Source organism: Electrophorus electricus, chromosome 17 (assembly GCF_041902795.1).
Source record: "Electrophorus electricus isolate QZ-2024a chromosome 17, ASM4190279v1, whole genome shotgun sequence".
Classification (NCBI taxonomy): Eukaryota; Metazoa; Chordata; class Actinopteri; order Gymnotiformes; family Gymnotidae; genus Electrophorus; species Electrophorus electricus.
Window position 1 is genome coordinate 4,301,307 of NC_137513.1, and position 17,275 is coordinate 4,318,581.

The 17,275-nt window shown below is 40.4% G+C and overlaps 4 protein-coding genes across 15 annotated transcripts; 1 reads left to right on the forward strand and 3 right to left on the reverse strand.

The window, feature by feature from the left end:
• Positions 1 to 4,153: 4,153 nt before the first annotated feature.
• On the reverse strand, positions 4,154 to 8,174 carry rad1 (RAD1 homolog (S. pombe)). 4 transcript variants are annotated; one of them, XM_026997647.3, is made up of 6 exons: positions 7,950 to 8,174; positions 6,442 to 6,657; positions 6,243 to 6,351; positions 5,774 to 6,032; positions 5,123 to 5,221; positions 4,154 to 4,805 (listed from the first exon to the last, which is right to left on the reverse strand). In XM_026997647.3, exons 2-6 carry the CDS (start codon positions 6,634 to 6,636, stop codon positions 4,628 to 4,630), a joined length of 840 nt encoding a protein of 279 aa, XP_026853448.2. In that variant the 5' UTR covers positions 6,637 to 6,657; positions 7,950 to 8,174; the 3' UTR covers positions 4,154 to 4,627. The 4 variants fall into 4 exon arrangements, with proteins under 4 accessions (XP_026853448.2, XP_026853446.2, XP_026853447.2 ...); XM_026997645.3 differs by lacking the exon at positions 7,950 to 8,174 and adding an exon at positions 7,658 to 7,905 and having other exon boundaries at positions 6,442 to 6,672; XM_026997646.3 differs by lacking the exon at positions 7,950 to 8,174 and adding an exon at positions 7,658 to 7,903.
• A 246-nt stretch (positions 8,175 to 8,420) lies between these two features.
• Positions 8,421 to 10,634, forward strand: ift20 (intraflagellar transport 20 homolog (Chlamydomonas)). Of its 5 annotated transcripts, none has more exons than XM_026997744.3 (5): positions 8,421 to 8,575; positions 9,237 to 9,378; positions 9,576 to 9,661; positions 9,728 to 9,831; positions 9,946 to 10,634. In XM_026997744.3, the coding sequence occupies exons 2-5, from the start codon at positions 9,252 to 9,254 to the stop codon at positions 10,025 to 10,027; spliced, it is 399 nt and encodes a 132-aa protein (XP_026853545.1). In that variant the 5' UTR covers positions 8,421 to 8,575; positions 9,237 to 9,251; the 3' UTR covers positions 10,028 to 10,634. The 5 variants fall into 5 exon arrangements, with proteins under 5 accessions (XP_026853545.1, XP_081555873.1, XP_026853542.1 ...); XM_081699747.1 differs by having other exon boundaries at positions 10,022 to 10,634; XM_026997741.3 differs by having other exon boundaries at positions 9,576 to 9,831.
• On the reverse strand, positions 10,494 to 11,709 carry tmem97 (transmembrane protein 97). The gene is made up of 3 exons (XM_026997740.3): positions 11,575 to 11,709; positions 11,320 to 11,464; positions 10,494 to 11,216 (listed from the first exon to the last, which is right to left on the reverse strand). The coding sequence occupies exons 1-3, from the start codon at positions 11,686 to 11,688 to the stop codon at positions 10,942 to 10,944; spliced, it is 534 nt and encodes a 177-aa protein (XP_026853541.1). The 5' UTR covers positions 11,689 to 11,709; the 3' UTR covers positions 10,494 to 10,941.
• A 504-nt stretch (positions 11,710 to 12,213) lies between these two features.
• On the reverse strand, positions 12,214 to 17,264 carry si:ch211-167j9.5 (tyrosine kinase receptor Cad96Ca). Of its 5 annotated transcripts, none has more exons than XM_081699745.1 (12): positions 16,789 to 17,264; positions 16,070 to 16,166; positions 15,275 to 15,385; positions 14,669 to 14,870; positions 14,389 to 14,527; positions 14,129 to 14,227; positions 13,657 to 13,817; positions 13,367 to 13,504; positions 13,170 to 13,281; positions 12,975 to 13,074; positions 12,697 to 12,796; positions 12,214 to 12,352 (listed from the first exon to the last, which is right to left on the reverse strand). In XM_081699745.1, the coding sequence occupies exons 3-12, from the start codon at positions 15,382 to 15,384 to the stop codon at positions 12,302 to 12,304; spliced, it is 1,212 nt and encodes a 403-aa protein (XP_081555871.1). In that variant the 5' UTR covers position 15,385; positions 16,070 to 16,166; positions 16,789 to 17,264; the 3' UTR covers positions 12,214 to 12,301. The 5 variants fall into 5 exon arrangements, 4 of the variants coding, with proteins under 4 accessions (XP_081555871.1, XP_026853540.2, XP_081555872.1 ...); XM_026997739.3 differs by having other exon boundaries at positions 15,275 to 15,368; positions 16,789 to 17,263; XM_081699746.1 differs by lacking the exon at positions 15,275 to 15,385 and having other exon boundaries at positions 16,789 to 17,259.
• Between the last annotated feature and the right edge of the window lie 11 nt (positions 17,265 to 17,275).

Here is a 17,275-nt window from a genome sequence, read left to right on the forward strand (position 1 = left end):
TGGAAACTAACATTTTTATTTTTTCTGAATTTATAATTTTTATATATTTTATATATTTTTATCCATATAATTTTTAAAATATATTTTATATATTTTTATGTAGAATGTTCAGATGAAAATTGACAGCTTTAAATATATATGGGGTAGTAAAGCTATTTTTGGTAAGATTGGGAAATTAGGTATTGTGAGACAATGGTCATGTTTCTACAGTATGAATTGCAAGAAGAGGTTTTGTATAGTAGTATTACACTAAACAGTTATGATGAGATTTTTGGAGTAAAAGTCTAACCTGTACTCATGCTACGTGCAAGCAAAGTGCTCAGTCTACATAAACTTTTGACCTTCTGTTTCAACAAAGGGTCACCCTTCAGCCATCTAGTATGAAACACAGTACTTGAGTCATGGGTTACGATTCTTATGAAATTTCATAATAAATAAACTTGATGTATGTGTGACAAATTATATTTATGGTAAAATGTGTAGAAATGAAAATGTAAAAAACTGAAATTTTGTTCAAGCCATTTTCACGTGTTCTATACAACACAGAAATGACACGTAAAAAGATGAGCAGCTCTCTAAGTCTCTCATTTCATGTCATTTTGACTAACAGTTGTAAGTGCTGTACATGAGTGAAGAAGAAACCCAGAATGCTACAGTAGCTTATATAATCTAATAAAGAACCCCATTTACAAATTACATTTCACATTGAATTTCAAAAGTGTGAAAACCAAACCGAACCACAGTTTTGGTCACAGTCAGGCAAGCCAAACCTTCTCCAAGAATGCATTCTGGGTAAGTGGTGGGCAAATACAAATAAGTTAATTTCTCAAAACCCAGCAACATCTTGTCTCAGTACAAATCCTGTAGGACAAGTCAAATTCACTCATATTATTACTGACAAGGAGTACACATTTGGGATGCATTTTAATGCAAGATGCAAATGCATAAGTGATATCTGATGACCTGATCAGAAGGGCAAATGAGTCCAAGGTCCTGAAAAAAGGTTCTATCAGAATTAAATCTTCAAAACTGATTGCTAAATTTACAAATGTTGCATTGGAAATGTTTTCATCTGCAACAATTAAAAACAAAACAAAAAGAGCATCCTCCTTCTTTTCCAGCTCTGCTCAGCAAACAATTTAAGTTGTAAAAAATAAATAAATTATATATATATATATAAAATAAAATAAATTATATAAAAAGTTTCAACCAGCACCTACACCACTGCACTAAGTGAAGAGATGCTACAGTGGCCAAGGATTTGCTTGCCTTCCTCTAATTGTAAAAAGTGACTTGTAGATTTTCAATCTTCAGCCACCTTCTTAATGTCCTTAACTAAAGTATACAGATGTATCCTTGGACACCTGATGCTTTGTTCAAGTAAGCACCAGACGAGCGGATTGTCCTAGCGATGGTTAAGCCATGCATATGGGAGAGAGGTTTTAAGTTAGAGGCGCACCAGCATGACCTCATCGTCATCAGGAGGGATCATCTCACCCATACGGGCTTATGGAAGAGGAACACTACTGATGGGGGTCGATGGGACTGATATGGTGTCACTAACTCCAGCTGTTGCCTTTGTGACCTCATGTGACCCCCACAGACCAGCTAACAATGGCCTGTTTTCATGAGGATGTTTTTTTTTTTTTTATCAATATGGAGGAATGCCACACTTGTGCTGAGTTTCCTATGTTGTGAGTCCGTCCACCTGGATAGATGGGATTTTGAGTTGTTTTATATAAAAACAATGAGATATTATAATACTAGTTGCATGAGCTCATGTTGTAAAAAAGAAGAATTATTCAAACTGTTTTACAAATCAGTAAATTACAGAAATTTTAATCTGTTGCATACCTGAAAGGTTCAAATATTTATACACCTTACTCTATAGTTCCTTTCAATGTGTATAGTTTTTTTAGTGGAACATTACAGAAATGAAGAGTCAAATAAATGTAAGTGTATATAAGCAATTTTTGAGAGAATTAGCATCCTCACATGCTCCACTACCAGTGGATTTAGGCATTCTTTAATATTCAGTTTCCAGTGGCCACAGATCCACACTGACTGGCCAGTGGTTGTGGGTGCCTGTCCATCCTCACCTTCTCTGCACATATTATCTCTGGTTTACCTTACAAAGGTAATTAAGTAGCAATAAAGTTCAACACTGTGCTTTGGTTTACAGCTGGCAGCGGGCTGTGCTCGGCTCAGTCAAGGCAGGTGACTGAGCGCTGCAGGGCTACAGGTGTCTTGTTTACTAAAATAAACTGTGTCCAGAGCACGCTCACACAGAACCATTCCTAAATCTGATGTAATGGAAAAATGTCTCCGAAATGCTCGTCCAACTTCCATGCCACACCGCGTATTTCTATATCTTCCCCTTTTTTATGAGCTATTCCAGCTTTTGCGGTAATTTCCGATGACTCACTGTCTCCCGTGACGCGAGGAAGAATAGGGCGCACCATCTCTTTACCTCTCCTGGGCTCTCTTGTTGCTAATTGTTAGACAGCCACAACAATTAGGTCACCTCTGAGTGTGTGTTTACAGAACCTAGCAATGCCCGCGTTCAAACCTGATACCCTTTGGCTCAAATGGCTGGTCAAAATATTAGGCAACGTCCTAGCGAAGCTACTTCGCTGCCGTGCTTGTGTTCGGGGCACACAAAGCAATGGCGTCCCTCTGACACGACCTGCTTTAACGGGTGATGTCGCACTCATATCAGGTGTCTTGCACATATCCAGTGCTGCACGGATCGCTCTGAACTGTTTGTTTGGATGCAGTACGTTACCAGATATCTATTCAATTGCTTCAGAGCCTCTCAAAAGGCTACGTTTGAAACACCAGTTGGAATAGGTTTTTTCCCCACTACTTTATTCCACATATCTACTCTATGATTGTAATCTTCCCATATTATGAATAACTGTATGACTGATCCCTGCACCGATGACCCCGACTCATTTCAACCATATCCTCCCCAAACCTTTCAGCCTATATAACACATTTGTAGACCTACATTAGTAAGGCAGATGGACACACCATTAGCAGAACCGGAGAGGGAACATGGCACTGGTGTTTCCCACCTGCAGCCGAAGACTCCTCTGCCCGGAAACAGTGTCGCCTCCACAGTTGCAGGCGGCCGCGGGATTGGTAGCGCGGCTGCAGTCTGCACCGGGTCGCTTTGGAAAATTCACATTTCATCTTGCACTCCAGACATTGATCTCCTGGAAATCTACACCACACAGTGCTTATCGGTTAGTAATAGAATGTACACAAACTCTGAACGCAAATACAATAAATACTGTTTTATGATATGTGGTATAAAGCGAACTTTTTATAGTCCGTAAAAAGAGGGCAGTCGTGCGGCGTTGCTGCCCTCTGGCGGCCACAGACATGCTGACGTCTCCTCCTCGAGTTATGGACCGCACACGGGGCAGTGGCAGACAGTCCACCTCTAAATCGCCATTAAAAACAAATAACTGCATAAACCAATCAATTCTACTATATAAATATAATAAATACTGAACAAAGCTGTGGAGGGAAGAAAAGCACAGCAGTAGGTAAATGTATTAAATGTTGGTTGATGGTTCATGTAGTGGTTCATAACTTCAAATATTTTTAACTAATTGCTTGAAGCTTCTTAGCGCCAAAAAATTCTATCCCTGTATCTGGATCAGGCACTCGTTTGATCACTGAGAATGAAAAGGAAATTGGTAAACTGTGGAAGACAATCATAATACATGTCAAATTAGACTCATAGATGTTCAGCACTGTATTCATGATGTAATTGGCATGAATGGTACAACTACTCCAATATGGCGGGAGAAATTTTTTTTTCCCCCAAACATGATTCTTCACATTAACTATGCTACACTAAAGAATGAGGACGAGTTGAATAATTCCTTGAAACCTCCACTTGAACCCATATGCTCCTTTATGACAGAAATCTTAATACATCCATTTCAGCCTGAATGAAGATGTCAGCAGTACATTCACCATGGCTAACAGGTGTTCCACAGAAGACACAGTCTAATTGATGTTTCAAATGCCCAGATGCTGCTAAACATTTATTTCTTATTCATTAGTGTTATTAATGCATCAAAAATACATTAAGAATGTTAGTGTGCTTCTTTAAAGGATACAGATTTAACAGTGTTCATTGAGTTTTTAGTTAAAATTTATTTTAGTGTAGTTTTAATAGATCTTATTGAAAACACCTAGTTTGATGTTAACCTATTTTAATATTTTACAATCATACGCCCTGACACCCCAAGAAATGTTTCAATAACAGCTGACTTTCTTAAATGAAAACAGACAAAACTTTAGTCATTTTAACTGTATATTACACAGTAATTTACAGTCATATCATATTAGCTATATAAGAAAGTTCCCTATTAGGGAATTGCTGTAGCAGATTTATACTGATATAGCAGATTTACAAAGTCCAGGAGTATAGCATAGAGCAAATCAGACAACTCAGAAATTTTACATTACTAGAAATGTGGTACAACAAATGTGGTATAACTAACAAATAACAAAAAAGAAATCAATAATCCAGGGGGCGAGCTAAAATTCACATGTTCAGGGTAAAAGAAAGATTTTAACAGGAATTCAATAATGCGCTGTCGTCAGTCTATTCTTCATCAACCTCTTCGTCTGGGCAGCAGTAGTATTCAACAAAACAAATCTGTCCATCATCATTCCGTACAAGATACTGCAAGGAAAGAAAACCTCGACTGTCTGTCCTCACAGACACCTTACAGGACAGACCCAAAGCTTTGGTGGACGGCTTTAGCAGTGACATCTTGTACCTGTGTTAAAGGTTAACAGAAGACCAAAGAACCTCATATCATCCAGTGGTTACACAAAGTAGTCTAGTAGGTTTTTCAGTAGGTCGTTTGGTTACATTACATTCTTAGAACTATGTAAAAACAATAGGGTCCAATATATATCTGAATACACCAAAGCCCTTGCTTTACACCAGTCAGTCAGTCACCTTCAACAGTGACATTTAGACTACCCTCTCTGTCATTTACATTGTATTTGCCTCCTCGAGTTTGCATTTAAAAATGCAACACACCTCAGTCTACTAGCTTAGAATGCTTTTTGCGTTCTCAGTTCATCCTACCTGTTTTTCTGTGTCTTAGTGCATTGGAACAGCTCCATCATGTCAGAGTCTTTGGGGTAATCATAATGAGCATTTCCAGAATTTCCAAATGTGGACAATCTGGAAAGAAAATAAAGAAGAGTAAAGCATTCCATAAAGGTTATTAGTATCCATAAAAATCTTTACACTTGAAAAACTATTGTAATAAACCATTTGTAACACAATGAAAAGTACAATTTGATTAACACAACAATTACAAAACATGGAATCAGACCTTTGAGAACGTCTGCAAAGGTTAAAATAGATCTTAAAATATTGCAGACATAACACAGTGCTGCAAGAATGTTGTATGTGATAAAGTGGCTTTATCACATACAATGGCTTTGGTTCAGCGTTATGTGAGAACAGCGACAAATCTGGCAATATGTGAACGTGACAGTGTTCACTAAGAAAGTTAAAACATGGTTTATCCCCTTAACTATGGTTACATGACCTACTGTGATAAATTGACTTGCAATTGTCTTGCATTTTCAGGAAGCTCTTTCTCCCCATGCCAAGAGCTGATAACATCCAGTGGCCCAACATGTCTAAGTAATATTTATTACCTGGACATCTGGACACAGGTAAGCATTAATATTGACATTACCCACATTGTAATATTACACTATGCACCTGAAATAGGGATGACTTGGTGACATCGTTAACTGCAGGACTTCACTGGTCATATCCAGTTCTGAAAAAGCCTCCTTCAGGCTGTCTGACTGAAGTATCACTTTGTTGGTGACGTTGGTGCTACAAAAATCAAAGTCCAGAGGTTCCTCGGGTTCCTGGGTGTTAATCTTGCATACAGTAACAACTCCTGCCTCTTCCAGGAACAAGGTTAGTGGGTAGCCATAGCCAATGTAGCACATTCTCAGGGCTGTGCTCACTCCTTAATAGTACAGAAGAAATGCATGATCTCCCCACCAAGTAACACACACAAACTCCATTTAGTGTAGGATTCTAATCTGCTATAGTTTACTGTGCTGTTGCAGTAATTATACTGTAGCATGATACGAAGTCATGTACTCCACAAGCACAAGTTTTAGCCAGCACAGAGGGTGCATTATTAAAGCGCATCAAAGTTACCTGTGATACTTGCCTGGAACTGTACTCCCCCCAAAGATGGTGAGGCAATCCAGAAGGACGGTAAGGTTTACCTGAAACCCAATTACATCCTGTCTGATTGTGAACTCCTGAAATATGTCTGCCTACAAGACGAGAAAATAAAGCAGCATTCAAATAATAAGCAGTTTTTCAGAGTTGACAATATTTCTAAATGTTATACTTAGAAAACCAACCTGAATGAATGCATTCGCTTGAAGACATTTGGAATCTTCTACAGTAACTTTTAAACCATTCTGTGTTGCATTAAATATTGCATGGTCTTTGAAGGATATCGCTTTCAGGATGTTGGAGAGATTCCTTGCATTATCCAAACTAGCTACTAGAATGTACTCATCACTCTCTGATTGGGACTGGGTTGACAAAGGCATACTTCCCAACAATGCAAATACCTGCAATAACATTGCCTGGGATCATTAAAACCAAAACAACCTTAGCATTCAAATCCTACTCATGTTAAGTGTGCATCTGTGTCCTCAATATGCTAATTCCAACACCAACTATTTGGTGAGAAACAACAGTTGTTAATGTCAAGAATGGAACTAAGATGGTGTCCTGGAAATGAACCAATTCAGCTTCATTCATATATAATCACAATGCTGGGTAAACTAGGCACTACTATATAAATAAGCCATTTGGCCTATTGGGCCCGTTTACTTAAAGGTTTATAACACCGGGTGACCTAAGTTTGACACTGTTTGGTGGTTACATGTGGTTTCTGGCTTTTTTGTTGTTGCTGCTGCTGTTATCAGGCTTAACAAACATGTAATCCACAATAAATTACATTTCTGTAAACCTCATAATCTCCGGTCTGGAAAGGCACGTCCTTCATGAGTGGGAAATGCGATGAAGACGCGTTACACTCTTTTTTTTTTCGCCTGCTACCCCACTAGCAGTTAGGGGTCACGCTTTGTCAACACACTGGGCGCCACACACATGACAATGTAATATGTCAGGCATGTAATTTTGGAAGAGGTCACGTTTTAAATCATTATTTTCCCGACAATTTTATAACTGAAAAAATGTATGACAACCTAGCACCCACTCGAGTCTGTGCAAATAACGTTATCACGAAGCCAATAAGATAACTAGCTTAGCTTAGCTACGTTAGCTATCGTACCCGAATCTTGCAAGGACAGACGTCGTAAGCTCTAGATAGCGACACAAAACAAAACAATTAAATTCACACATGCGAATTATCTTTCGTTTTTTCTTCGAAATAAGTTTGATAACGAGTCGGATAGTTCTTGCTAGCAAGCTAAGCGTTAACTAGCGATGCCTGACTGGGTGGTTTAGCCAGTTAGCTATCTGGTTGACTGATAAATTCAGAAATTCAGGAAGTGTGATTAATGTTTGTACAATGTTCAAAAGCATACATAGGATTATACTTACTTAACATCTGACAAAAACAGTTAATATGTGTATTATCAAACACTTCCACACTTAAAAGGCTGCCCTTTCTTTACTGGCCCTTACGCGTTTGCTGCTCGTCTCGCTGGTCTTACAGGGTTACGAGCAGTAAAACCAAAACGTTATACCTGGCTATGATTTACAGATCTTCACAAAGGCGGGATACTGACATTAGTTAGAAATTTGAGACTGTTTTATAGCGAGCAAAAAACCCCAAAGCAATTACGAAACCATGTTGCAAACAACACAGAACAAGAAAGCTACTAGGACGTACCTTTAGCTGAATAAAATTATTAAAACACCACGCTGAGGAATGTAGGTTATGTATTTTAGGTTATTTGTTTATTCATTTTGTTAGTAGGGATTTATTTAAATTTATTTTTGTTTTATCATATCCACGTAGCTGTCCACCTTTTATTCGTTAAGCCCTGTATTGTTGATTTAAATAACTGAGTAAATTTTTTAAATGCTGATTTCCAAATGACCGGAAGTTAAACAATGCTCTACAACAAAATAAATATCCACATAAAGTTGACAGGGACGCCTGGCGAACGTCCTCGCTTCAAACATTGGGCAGGTTAGAGGGGGTAATACTTCAAAAATGATTACACAGAAAAATTGTACTTTAAAATTTAGCTTTCGATAGCTGCATAAACATTACTATGACGGATGATGCCCACATTAGGAAATTCGTTGCGCGCCTGAATGCACGGAGTCAAAACTTGAGTCAGTATTTTGAATTTTGTCCACCCCGACATCGAGTTTATGAATGAAACGAACCGACCGTCACCCTGGCAACAGAGGGGTGGAGCTAAGTCGGTAGGAGCGTCTGTGCCACATAACCAAGTGAATTGGGAAGGAGAGTAAACAGTTAGCTAACGCTAGCTAGCTACTATTTAGGTGAGAATTTCTTATCCCTCTGTTTGCCTTAACAAGTAACTTTCTGAACCGATCGATTTTCTTTATTTAAATAATAGTGTTTAATATTCCAAATAGCTTATAATTATTCGTTACTTTATTAGCTTCCGCTTTGGTGGCCTAGCAAGGGATCCAGCTAGCTAGCGTATCAGTTGTTTCCTGATGGCGTTTCGTAGGTAGCGTTAATTACCTAGTGAGCGAATATAGCGGTATAAGTTAAAATAAATGCCAAGTGAACTGCAAATTAGCTGGTTAACGGTTTCTGCCGTCAGCTTGCTAACATTAGTTATCTAGATTCGTTTTTTATACCACAAATAAACATTTGTAGTTAGGAAGCTAGCAAACTACAGCATATCTCTAGTTAACAAGCCATGGGTGCCATATTCCTGCTGTTCAACCAACCATAACTCCAGCTGAACGCCTTCTGTATCGCAAGTTTATTGGAAAAGTTGGTGTACTTTTGTTATTCTTCAGTTAGGATTCTTTGTAGCTTTTACGCTAGTTGCTAGCTTCGTAATCAGTCCCAAAATCAAGAGAGCTTTGTTCTCATTAGTTGTCACATCGGAACCATTTTTATATATATTTAGTTAAATTGAAACCACTTGTGGTTTTCATGTGGTGCTCTGCGACTCAACCAAACTAGGTATTGACCCCGGTCATGGCTAAAGATCCACTGGCAGAAGCTGGGCTTCATTATGATGAACTCAACAAGTTACGGATCCTTGAACCTGATGTTGGCCAGAAGACCACAGAGCTCAAAGAAGAATGCAAGGACTTTGTTGACAGTACGTTTGGTGGTCATACTCTGTAAATATGTCTATGATGTAGGGTGAGCTGAAAAAAAAAAAAAGATTTTCAGCAAACATTTTAAATTGTACTCAAGCACATTTAATTATGGCAAGTTTGATTATGTTTGAGCAAATAGTTTGTTCCCATTAAGACAGTGATCAAATTACTTTTAATATCACTTTTCTGAAAATAGAAATTGGCCAGTTTCAGAAGATAGTGGGTGGACTCATTGAAATGGTGGATGAATTGGCCAAGGAAGCAGAAAAAGAGAAGATGAAGGTATGTACTGTAAACACATTTAAAATGACTCTAAATCGTTGTGACATGTTGTTAATCATTTTACAGGCCATAGGTGCCAGAAACCTGCTGAAGTCTGTTGCAAAACAACGGGAAGCCCAGCAACAGCAACTCCAGGCTCTAATTGCTGAGAAGAAGATGCAGCTGGAAAGGTGTGGCCTCCGCATTGTCTGGATTCTTATTTGTCCAGAAGGATCCATAATTACTGTTCTGTGCCTGTCCATTAACCATATTTTCCTATTTAAACATTCTCTGCTCTTTGACAGGTATCGAATTGAATATGAAGCTCTTTGCAAAGTGGAGGCAGAGCAGAATGAATTCATTGACCAGTTTATATTGCAGAAGTGAGCACTTGTCAAGTGGATAGAAGATGTGTGGTTGACTCACAGCGTGTTCCTCAAAGGACTGATTCAGACAGGTCATTTAATTCTTTACATGGCATTAACAGGTATCCTCCCAACCTCTACCTACTCATTTTTTCTATTTAAACCACAAACTGCATTCTCTGTCAAGGTCAGTTCAGGGGTTGTGTGTGTAACATACATGTAACATCTTTACTTTTGTGTCAAAAAAAAATTGAAAATTATTTATATAGAAATGAAGATATTTATACTATTTATAAATAGAAATGTAAATTTGATTCAGTATCTTTTGCTACAATACAGTATTTGCTTCTTACTGTAAATAATTGCATCCTTAAGATGTTTTCTGTATATTTGTTCTTTGATTTGAAAATGTTTTTTTTAAATTGTGCTCATTCTTTATCCTGATATTCTTGATTCTGTTCATGGGACCACAACAAAGAGGTGCATCAGAAGTTCAGAAACCCTAAAACCAAACAGATCCTTAATTTATTGTTTTACATTATTTAGATCTTGCATATCAACCAACATTACTTTTACAAGCATCTTGTAAAGCTGATATATATTTGAATAAAAATATTTTGCACATGCAAGTCTTCATCTTATAAATCAAACTGCATTCTGGGGTGGACAGCACAACATGGTGGTGTTTTATCACAGTTCTAAGAACTAATAGAAATTAAGTGATCAAGTTAAATTAATTATAGTAAGTTTTCCATAAACGTTTCAGAACCACTCAATTCTGTCTCACTTAAAAACATTGGTTTCATAAGATTGTTTAACTTCAGAAGACACAGTAAAGAAACTGTTGCATCTTTTGTGTTACAAGATGTTACTCTAACAAAACTGCACTGTGTGGAACTGACAGTAAATGAACGATAGAATTGGAAATAAAAGCATCTATTTCTGTTTCTTGGCCTTTGATGAAGCTTTCCCCGTCGGAGGAGAGGAGCTATATGCTGAGCTAAAGAGCATGGTGAGTAGCAGCATGATCGGAACTACGAGGTACGGCGAGTAAACCGAGGCCAGGGTTAAACGCTCCTTTAACGTCTGTGGACCTGCGTGGTGCGTCTGTGGGAAGTTGTGGAATAAGATGTGACTCAGGATGGGGAGCAGAGTGGTGGTCACATGGGCGGAGTACACAACTGCCGGAGTCCTGATCCACCTGCAGTTGCCTAGATCCAAAACAGTGGCGAAAAGAAGGGGAATAGGGCTCTTAAACACGCACGCTGGAGAGCAGCCGTGTAATTATTGCTTGTCCATGTGTTACCGACTGACCTTTCAGGAACGCATACGCCGCCACAGGAAAGAAAGGTAACTGAACTAGTGCTTCGCAGAATATGAAAGATCTAAACCAGACAGGCGGGTCCAGCACCATCGGATCTTTAAACTCGGCAGCATACCACTGCAGTAAGTCTTTCAGCTGCAGTACAAAGGAGCACAGAAGGAACCATAACGAAGGCGCGGTGGTTCACATGAGCGATGTTGGTATCAGATCGAAAAAATAAGGTAACTTCACAAGTGAGAACTTACTGCTTGGGGATACGCTTGTTCAGGCAGCAGTGCTTGAAGATCAATGAAGAGAGTAATGGGAATGTGCGACGCAAAATAGATGAGGAATGTTATTTCTAAGGTCCGAAGGAACATTTTAGTGAAGAAAACAAACGCATGCAAGTCGATCAAATGGACCCTAAAAGAAAATCCCGCAGTTCGGTAGGCAGTGGCAAAACCAAAGGGGAAAAACCTGTGAAAGTCAACGTTGCATAACGTGTTGGTGTCGCTCTTCCTATTGGACGAGCCTCTCGGTCGATCGGGATAGGGGCGGGTTTTCGTTTGAACTTTGATTTGCGTTAGTAAAGCAGATGGCAGATGTTTGACCTTCGTTTTAAGGAGCCAGTTTAGTCTGAAAACCCCATTGATTACTGAATAAGAGGAAGTTTAACGTCTGTGACAGGATGTCGTGTAAAATTAAATATGAATAAAGCGGGAAAGTCTCTTGTGACGGAGATCCTCACTTAGGAAGGTTAATTGGGTGCTCTGGCTGCTATGCCAGGGAGCTGGCTCTTTGGTCCTGTGGTTAGAGTTCACGTTTACCTCCTGCCAGACCTAGCTTCAAGTGGCAGGTAGGGTGGCTGCCTTCAGCCTTTGTTACACTTTAAGATGTAGGGCTCCAGTCCTTTAAACTGCATTGCTGTCCAACAAGAACCGAGTGTTCTTCTGAGATCTTGCTGGATCAATTCTTGCTCGTGATGTTGAAGATTTAATCTGCTGACATACCCAGCAGTGTTTGGGTTTCAACATCCACATAGTCCTGCAAGACAGATGACGGCCTCTTATCCGACATGCATCTTACCTCTCATGTGTCTGACAATAGTATGAGGATTATAAATCCTCTTTTTAGGACCTAAAAAATGAGACTGGCCAGGATTTCTAAAATGCCTAAGATGCCCAGGATCGGGCTTCTCTCGCGTTGACATTTGCATTCTATAGTTGCCATACACGGTGCAGCTGTTTCTATATCGCTTTGACAAATTTTTATAGGTCCTGCCAAACCACCAACCTTCCCTCACACTACGGCCATCATCATTTTTTAAAATTAAAATACGGTCACCCTGGCTAATGAAAGGAAACAAATAAATCCATTCATTCACCCACCGAGTCATTTTCAATGACCTTCTCCAAGATTCTGACCAGGTCTGAAAAGGACGGTCTGGCAGTGTAAGGATCCATCCAGCAGTCCTTCATGATCTGCAGTCTAAGTGAAAAAACATGGAAATGTCAGAGTCCTCTCAGTTAGCACAGCTTTTCCACTGGCAGCTCTGGAGAGTCCTTATAGTTTACTAGCTGCCAATTCAGAAACCAGTTTGGAAAACAATATTTGGGATCATGAAGTCCCATACTCAAGGCCAGATAAGGAGAGCAGGTGCACTTACATCTCTGGTCGGCAGCTCTCGGGCCCTGTGTTCCTGTGGCCAGCACAAATGTGATACACCACTTGCTCTGACATATCCAAATCGGGGTAGGGCAAGCTGCCTGTGGATAGCACAATTACCATTTTTATTCTACTCTACATTTGGCAGATTTGAATGAGATTTTAGCAAAAGGCCAGACTTGTCAGTAGGCCTCACCAAAAGTCTGCATTTCCCAAAGCACAATACCAAAGGCCCACACGTCCCCTTTGAAGGAATAGTAGTTGTTGCGGAAATACTCGGGAGGGTACCAGCGCAAGGGCACTCGCTCCTAAGAGGATAAGGCCACATTTAACTTATGTGAAGAGGCTTTAACAGTTTAATACGGTGTGCAGTTCTTCTAAATGTTTACCAACCCTGTGCTTCTTCTTCCTGGTGCTGCGTCTGCTTCTCATACACGTCAGGTCCCTCGCCAGGCCAAACTCTGCCAACTTGATTTCCCATGGGAAACGGCTCACCAGAATATTCCGCAAGGCCAGGTCGCAGTGGACCACCTGTGGAGTGCACCGAAGAATCCTGGTCATAATATGGGGCATGTCGTTCTTTTAGCACCCACCACATCTGCACGTTTATTGGAAATACTAAACGCAGAAAGGCAGCGCAAGTGTAACCACCGAGATCTGGCGTTTGCCACAGGAAGTGATACCATTTTGGAGCGCAGGTGCTCCATGGCCAGGGTGATGTGGTAGGAGGCGATGGTGAAGAGACTCTGTAACTCAGGGTCATTGCTCAGATTCTCTTGGTGGGTCTGGACGAAACTGCGAAGGGTCCCATAACTCACGTACTCCATAATCATCAAGAAGGGTTCTGTCAGTGTAGCCAGTAGCACAGAGTCATGAGGCAGAAATGACAGAAAAAATGCTTTCACCTAATAATCTCTCCATCTACTAATGCAGTGTTACTTTTGGGTGTGCTGAACACCAAGTCACTCACACCAGAAATCCGACAGAGACTTCTAAGCAAAGTTTAACTGCAGTGTGTTACAAATGGGAATTAGCAATGTGTGTGTAACACATTTTTTAAACTGAAAATATTCTGTGCTTCATATTCACTGTATAAATGTGTTGCCTGGGCACACCTAACAGTGAAATGGAGATGAAGTTATCTCGGGGTCTTACCCTCTGTAGTGTTCCATTCAAGCAGCTGCAGAATGTTCTTATGATACGCTAGCTTTCTCATAATACACACCTCCGTCTGCATGTGCTTGGGAGTGACATCTAGCGGTGACGAGAAAAACCGTCATCTAATTAAACCAACAGCTGATAAGGCATTGCACACTAGTGGCTTTCCTTATCTAGAGCGAAGTATGACCGGATCCATGGGAATGCTGACTCGCACAGTGCAGTGCAATATGCAGAATATTTGGGGAATTTCTTACCTTCTTTTGAGATTTTGCAGGTGACGAGTGAGTGGCCTTTGCACGTGCCCCGCATCATCTTTGCCTTGTAGAAGACGCCTTCTCTCCCAGCCTTGATTAGCTGAATAAAGTTTAGATCTGCCTTCGTGACTCTGGGGTTCTGAAGACACAGTGCCTCCGTGTTACCGTTTGCTCATACAGTCTGTTTGCACCTCTTTTCATCTTCATGCACATTTCTCTACTTGAACAACACTTTATTGTGTAAAGGGTCGATTTGTAATTGATTTTAGGCGCACCAGACCTGTTGTGATGATTTCCACAGTACCCGGGAACTTGGCCTGCTCTTCAGTCTTTGAATGTGCGTCTCTGTAGAGCTACTTAACGGTGGTAACGCAAACATGTCCTGGGGGGTAACGGGAGATAGAGGAGAGGAATTCTGGGGAGGAGCGATCTGCGTCCTACCCTGTTGCAGCTGCCGGATGGTTTTCTTCAGATCTCGATACCTGACAAGAAGGAATAACACAGAGATCTGGAACAGCGATCTCAAACCTGGTTCTTTCACCCGGTGAAATGTTAGGCTTTTGTTGCATGCCAGCTCACAGCATGGTCGAGCCAGGCCAACAGTGATCTAAAGCTAGCTACACTACATGGGGAGCAGATAAAGTCATGCTGGGTATCTCGTGGACGAGCCTGAGTATGGTTACATTCAGGGTAGCGGCTCCTCACTTAGACTTGGAGAAGCTCTGCGCTCACTTAACCATGATTCTGCTCCAGGCCTTCTGGAGGCAAATTGTATGGGTCAAAGGAAGTGAAATACCAGACTGCGCAAGGAAAGGGAGTATTTCAGGAGTGATGGTAAATGAAAGATCTAATAGATTGTGTGTGAGAATATTGTGATTCAGTTTACTTTTTGATCCACAGGATTCCACAGAAAACAGTGAAGAGGGCGATCAGAGCAGAGACGCCGATGAGAACGTAGTGTGTGCCGTCCAGAATAGCCTCTGCAAAAATACACATCCTGTGAGAGTTAATATGATGTACCACAAGAAACAGGAACATAAACTAGGTCACATGGTTGAAGCCGGATCAGGTCTTTCTTTGTGTGTTATTTTTCTTTCAAGCAAGTGAAACGTGACTGGATTTCAATCTGTTGCTCTGTTGACCAGTCCAAAAGTCACTGGAATGTATTCAGGTATTTATGTTCAGCTAAAGTAGCAGTTTAAGAAAGTGGAGATACTGTAGTGTTATTTCAAACAGTTTTGCTGCTGCTGCATATATCCTTAAAAAATTGAAATAAAATATGTATAGTAATAGCATATAGGAAAAATATTTAAGAAATGGGAAAACAAACAAATAAGCAACCCCCCCCGTCTGTGCTTCGTCAAAGTCAATAAAATTGGTAGAAATAAGACATTATACAGAGCTACCAAACATAAGAATAAATACCAGAAGAAACGCAGAGGAAGCAATGGTCTCCAACATAAACATTGAGTCAGGCTTCTCCCTCTCTTTTTTGTTAGTAGCTCCAACTTCTTAATATCTACATCATACTTGTCTTGTTAATTTGCACTGCCTGAGAGTATTACTTCCAGAATACGTACCCACTATGTTATACGTCATTAAGCCTAAAAGTTTGAGTTAGATAGAGGAACTACCTCACCCATCTGTAGAAATTCACATTAAAACTGTTATGTACACTTACTTTGTTGGTGTTCTGGAAGGCTTGTTGAATTTTTATGAAGGTCCATACTTTGTCTTCTCTTAACGGGACAAGAACAATAACTCCATTCTTTCCAAGTCTGAATAATAGAAATGGGGAAAGAATTCTCAGAGGTCTTCAACCAGTTAAGTACAGTACTTACTGCAGTACTTAAAAAGTAAAGTTAAAATTCGTTTGTCTAAGTCCATAACAGCATGCAAAGTAATAACGTAACCACAACATAGGAGCTGTTTAGCTTGATAATAGCTCTAGGTTTTCATGCAATAGTTGAGACACAAAGGAAGAGGCAGGAGTGTTGAAACAAATCTGGGAGATATTATTATAATATATATTTATATAAAATTTGTGCAAGCCAAGTGAAAAAGTAATTTACACACACACACACACACACACACACACACACGGTTAATATGTATCCCAAATTAACCAAATTTTTAAAGTTTTATATAATGCAAATTACCTAGGAAAGAGAAAAAGTGAGAAATTAGAAATTAGGCACCTAAACTGCATCTGACAAGTGTTTTCAGATCCTTCATTTGGGTCATTTTTTAAAGGTTTCCATCCAAAGCAGTTCAAACAATCATGATTGGTATCAAAAAGCCGCTTTCATATTTTTCATCAATGAAGAGTTGCCTTTCTACTAAAGCATAAGGGTGAAAGAAAGGAAGGAGAGAAGGGGTTAAATAAATGGGCCCACTCACCTTCTCAGTTCTCAAGAGTGGCAATCCCCAGTTTACCCCCTAAATGTCATTTCTTGTCAGTGGAGTTCACTCATGGTTTGCAGTGAGGGAGCATGATGACCACTGGTGGCTAGGTGCAATTTGTAGCAGCTGATGAGGACGCTTGTGGTGAGAAACTGTATCCGGGCGCAAGCAGCGCACAGGGTGGAGACCCGCGTATTTCCTGACCCACTTGCTGCTGCCGCAGAAAGAAGAGGCATGTCCGATGCTGCTGGCCAGCGAGAGCACGGGTCGGCCTCACCAGAGAAGACGCGCTCCCTATGATGGAGCGGTTCCGGCCGGAGAGGCGGCGCACATGTGGCAGTAGGGCGGCTGTGGCTGCGTTTCGGGGAAGGTGTGCTGGTGGCAGGCTGCAGCCGAGCTCCTAATTCTCTGGCAGCACAGGCCTGTGGTTTCCTCTGCTGCTCTCTGCAAGCCAAGTGCTTGACGCAAAACACGAGTGCATGAC

Coding starts and splice junctions, on each gene's coding strand:
- rad1 (XM_026997645.3), bottom strand. CDS start 6,669: ATGTTATTGCAGGTATTTGCATTGTTGGGAAGTATGCCTTTGTCAACC. Junction 6,352..6,441: donor AAGCGAATGCATTCATTCAG/GTTGGTTTTCTA, acceptor CTCGTCTTGTAG/GCAGACATATTTCAGGAGTT. Junction 6,033..6,242: donor TGGGGGGAGTACAGTTCCAG/GCAAGTATCACA, acceptor TGTACTATTAAG/GAGTGAGCACAGCCCTGAGA.
- ift20 (XM_026997741.3), top strand. CDS start 9,252: ATGGCTAAAGATCCACTGGCAGAAGCTGGGCTTCATTATGATGAACTC. Junction 9,379..9,575: donor ATGCAAGGACTTTGTTGACA/GTACGTTTGGTG, acceptor TTCTGAAAATAG/AAATTGGCCAGTTTCAGAAG. Junction 9,832..9,945: donor AAGAAGATGCAGCTGGAAAG/GTGTGGCCTCCG, acceptor GCTCTTTGACAG/GTATCGAATTGAATATGAAG.
- tmem97 (XM_026997740.3), bottom strand. CDS start 11,688: ATGTTCCTTCGGACCTTAGAAATAACATTCCTCATCTATTTTGCGTCG. Junction 11,465..11,574: donor AACAAGCGTATCCCCAAGCA/GTAAGTTCTCAC, acceptor TTTGTACTGCAG/CTGAAAGACTTACTGCAGTG. Junction 11,217..11,319: donor GGCGTATGCGTTCCTGAAAG/GTCAGTCGGTAA, acceptor TTTTGGATCTAG/GCAACTGCAGGTGGATCAGG.
- si:ch211-167j9.5 (XM_026997738.3), bottom strand. CDS start 15,426: ATGTTCCTGTTTCTTGTGGTACATCATATTAACTCTCACAGGATGTGT. Junction 14,228..14,388: donor CTGCAAAATCTCAAAAGAAG/GTAAGAAATTCC, acceptor CGTCACCGCTAG/ATGTCACTCCCAAGCACATG. Junction 13,282..13,366: donor CCAGGAAGAAGAAGCACAGG/GTTGGTAAACAT, acceptor TTATCCTCTTAG/GAGCGAGTGCCCTTGCGCTG.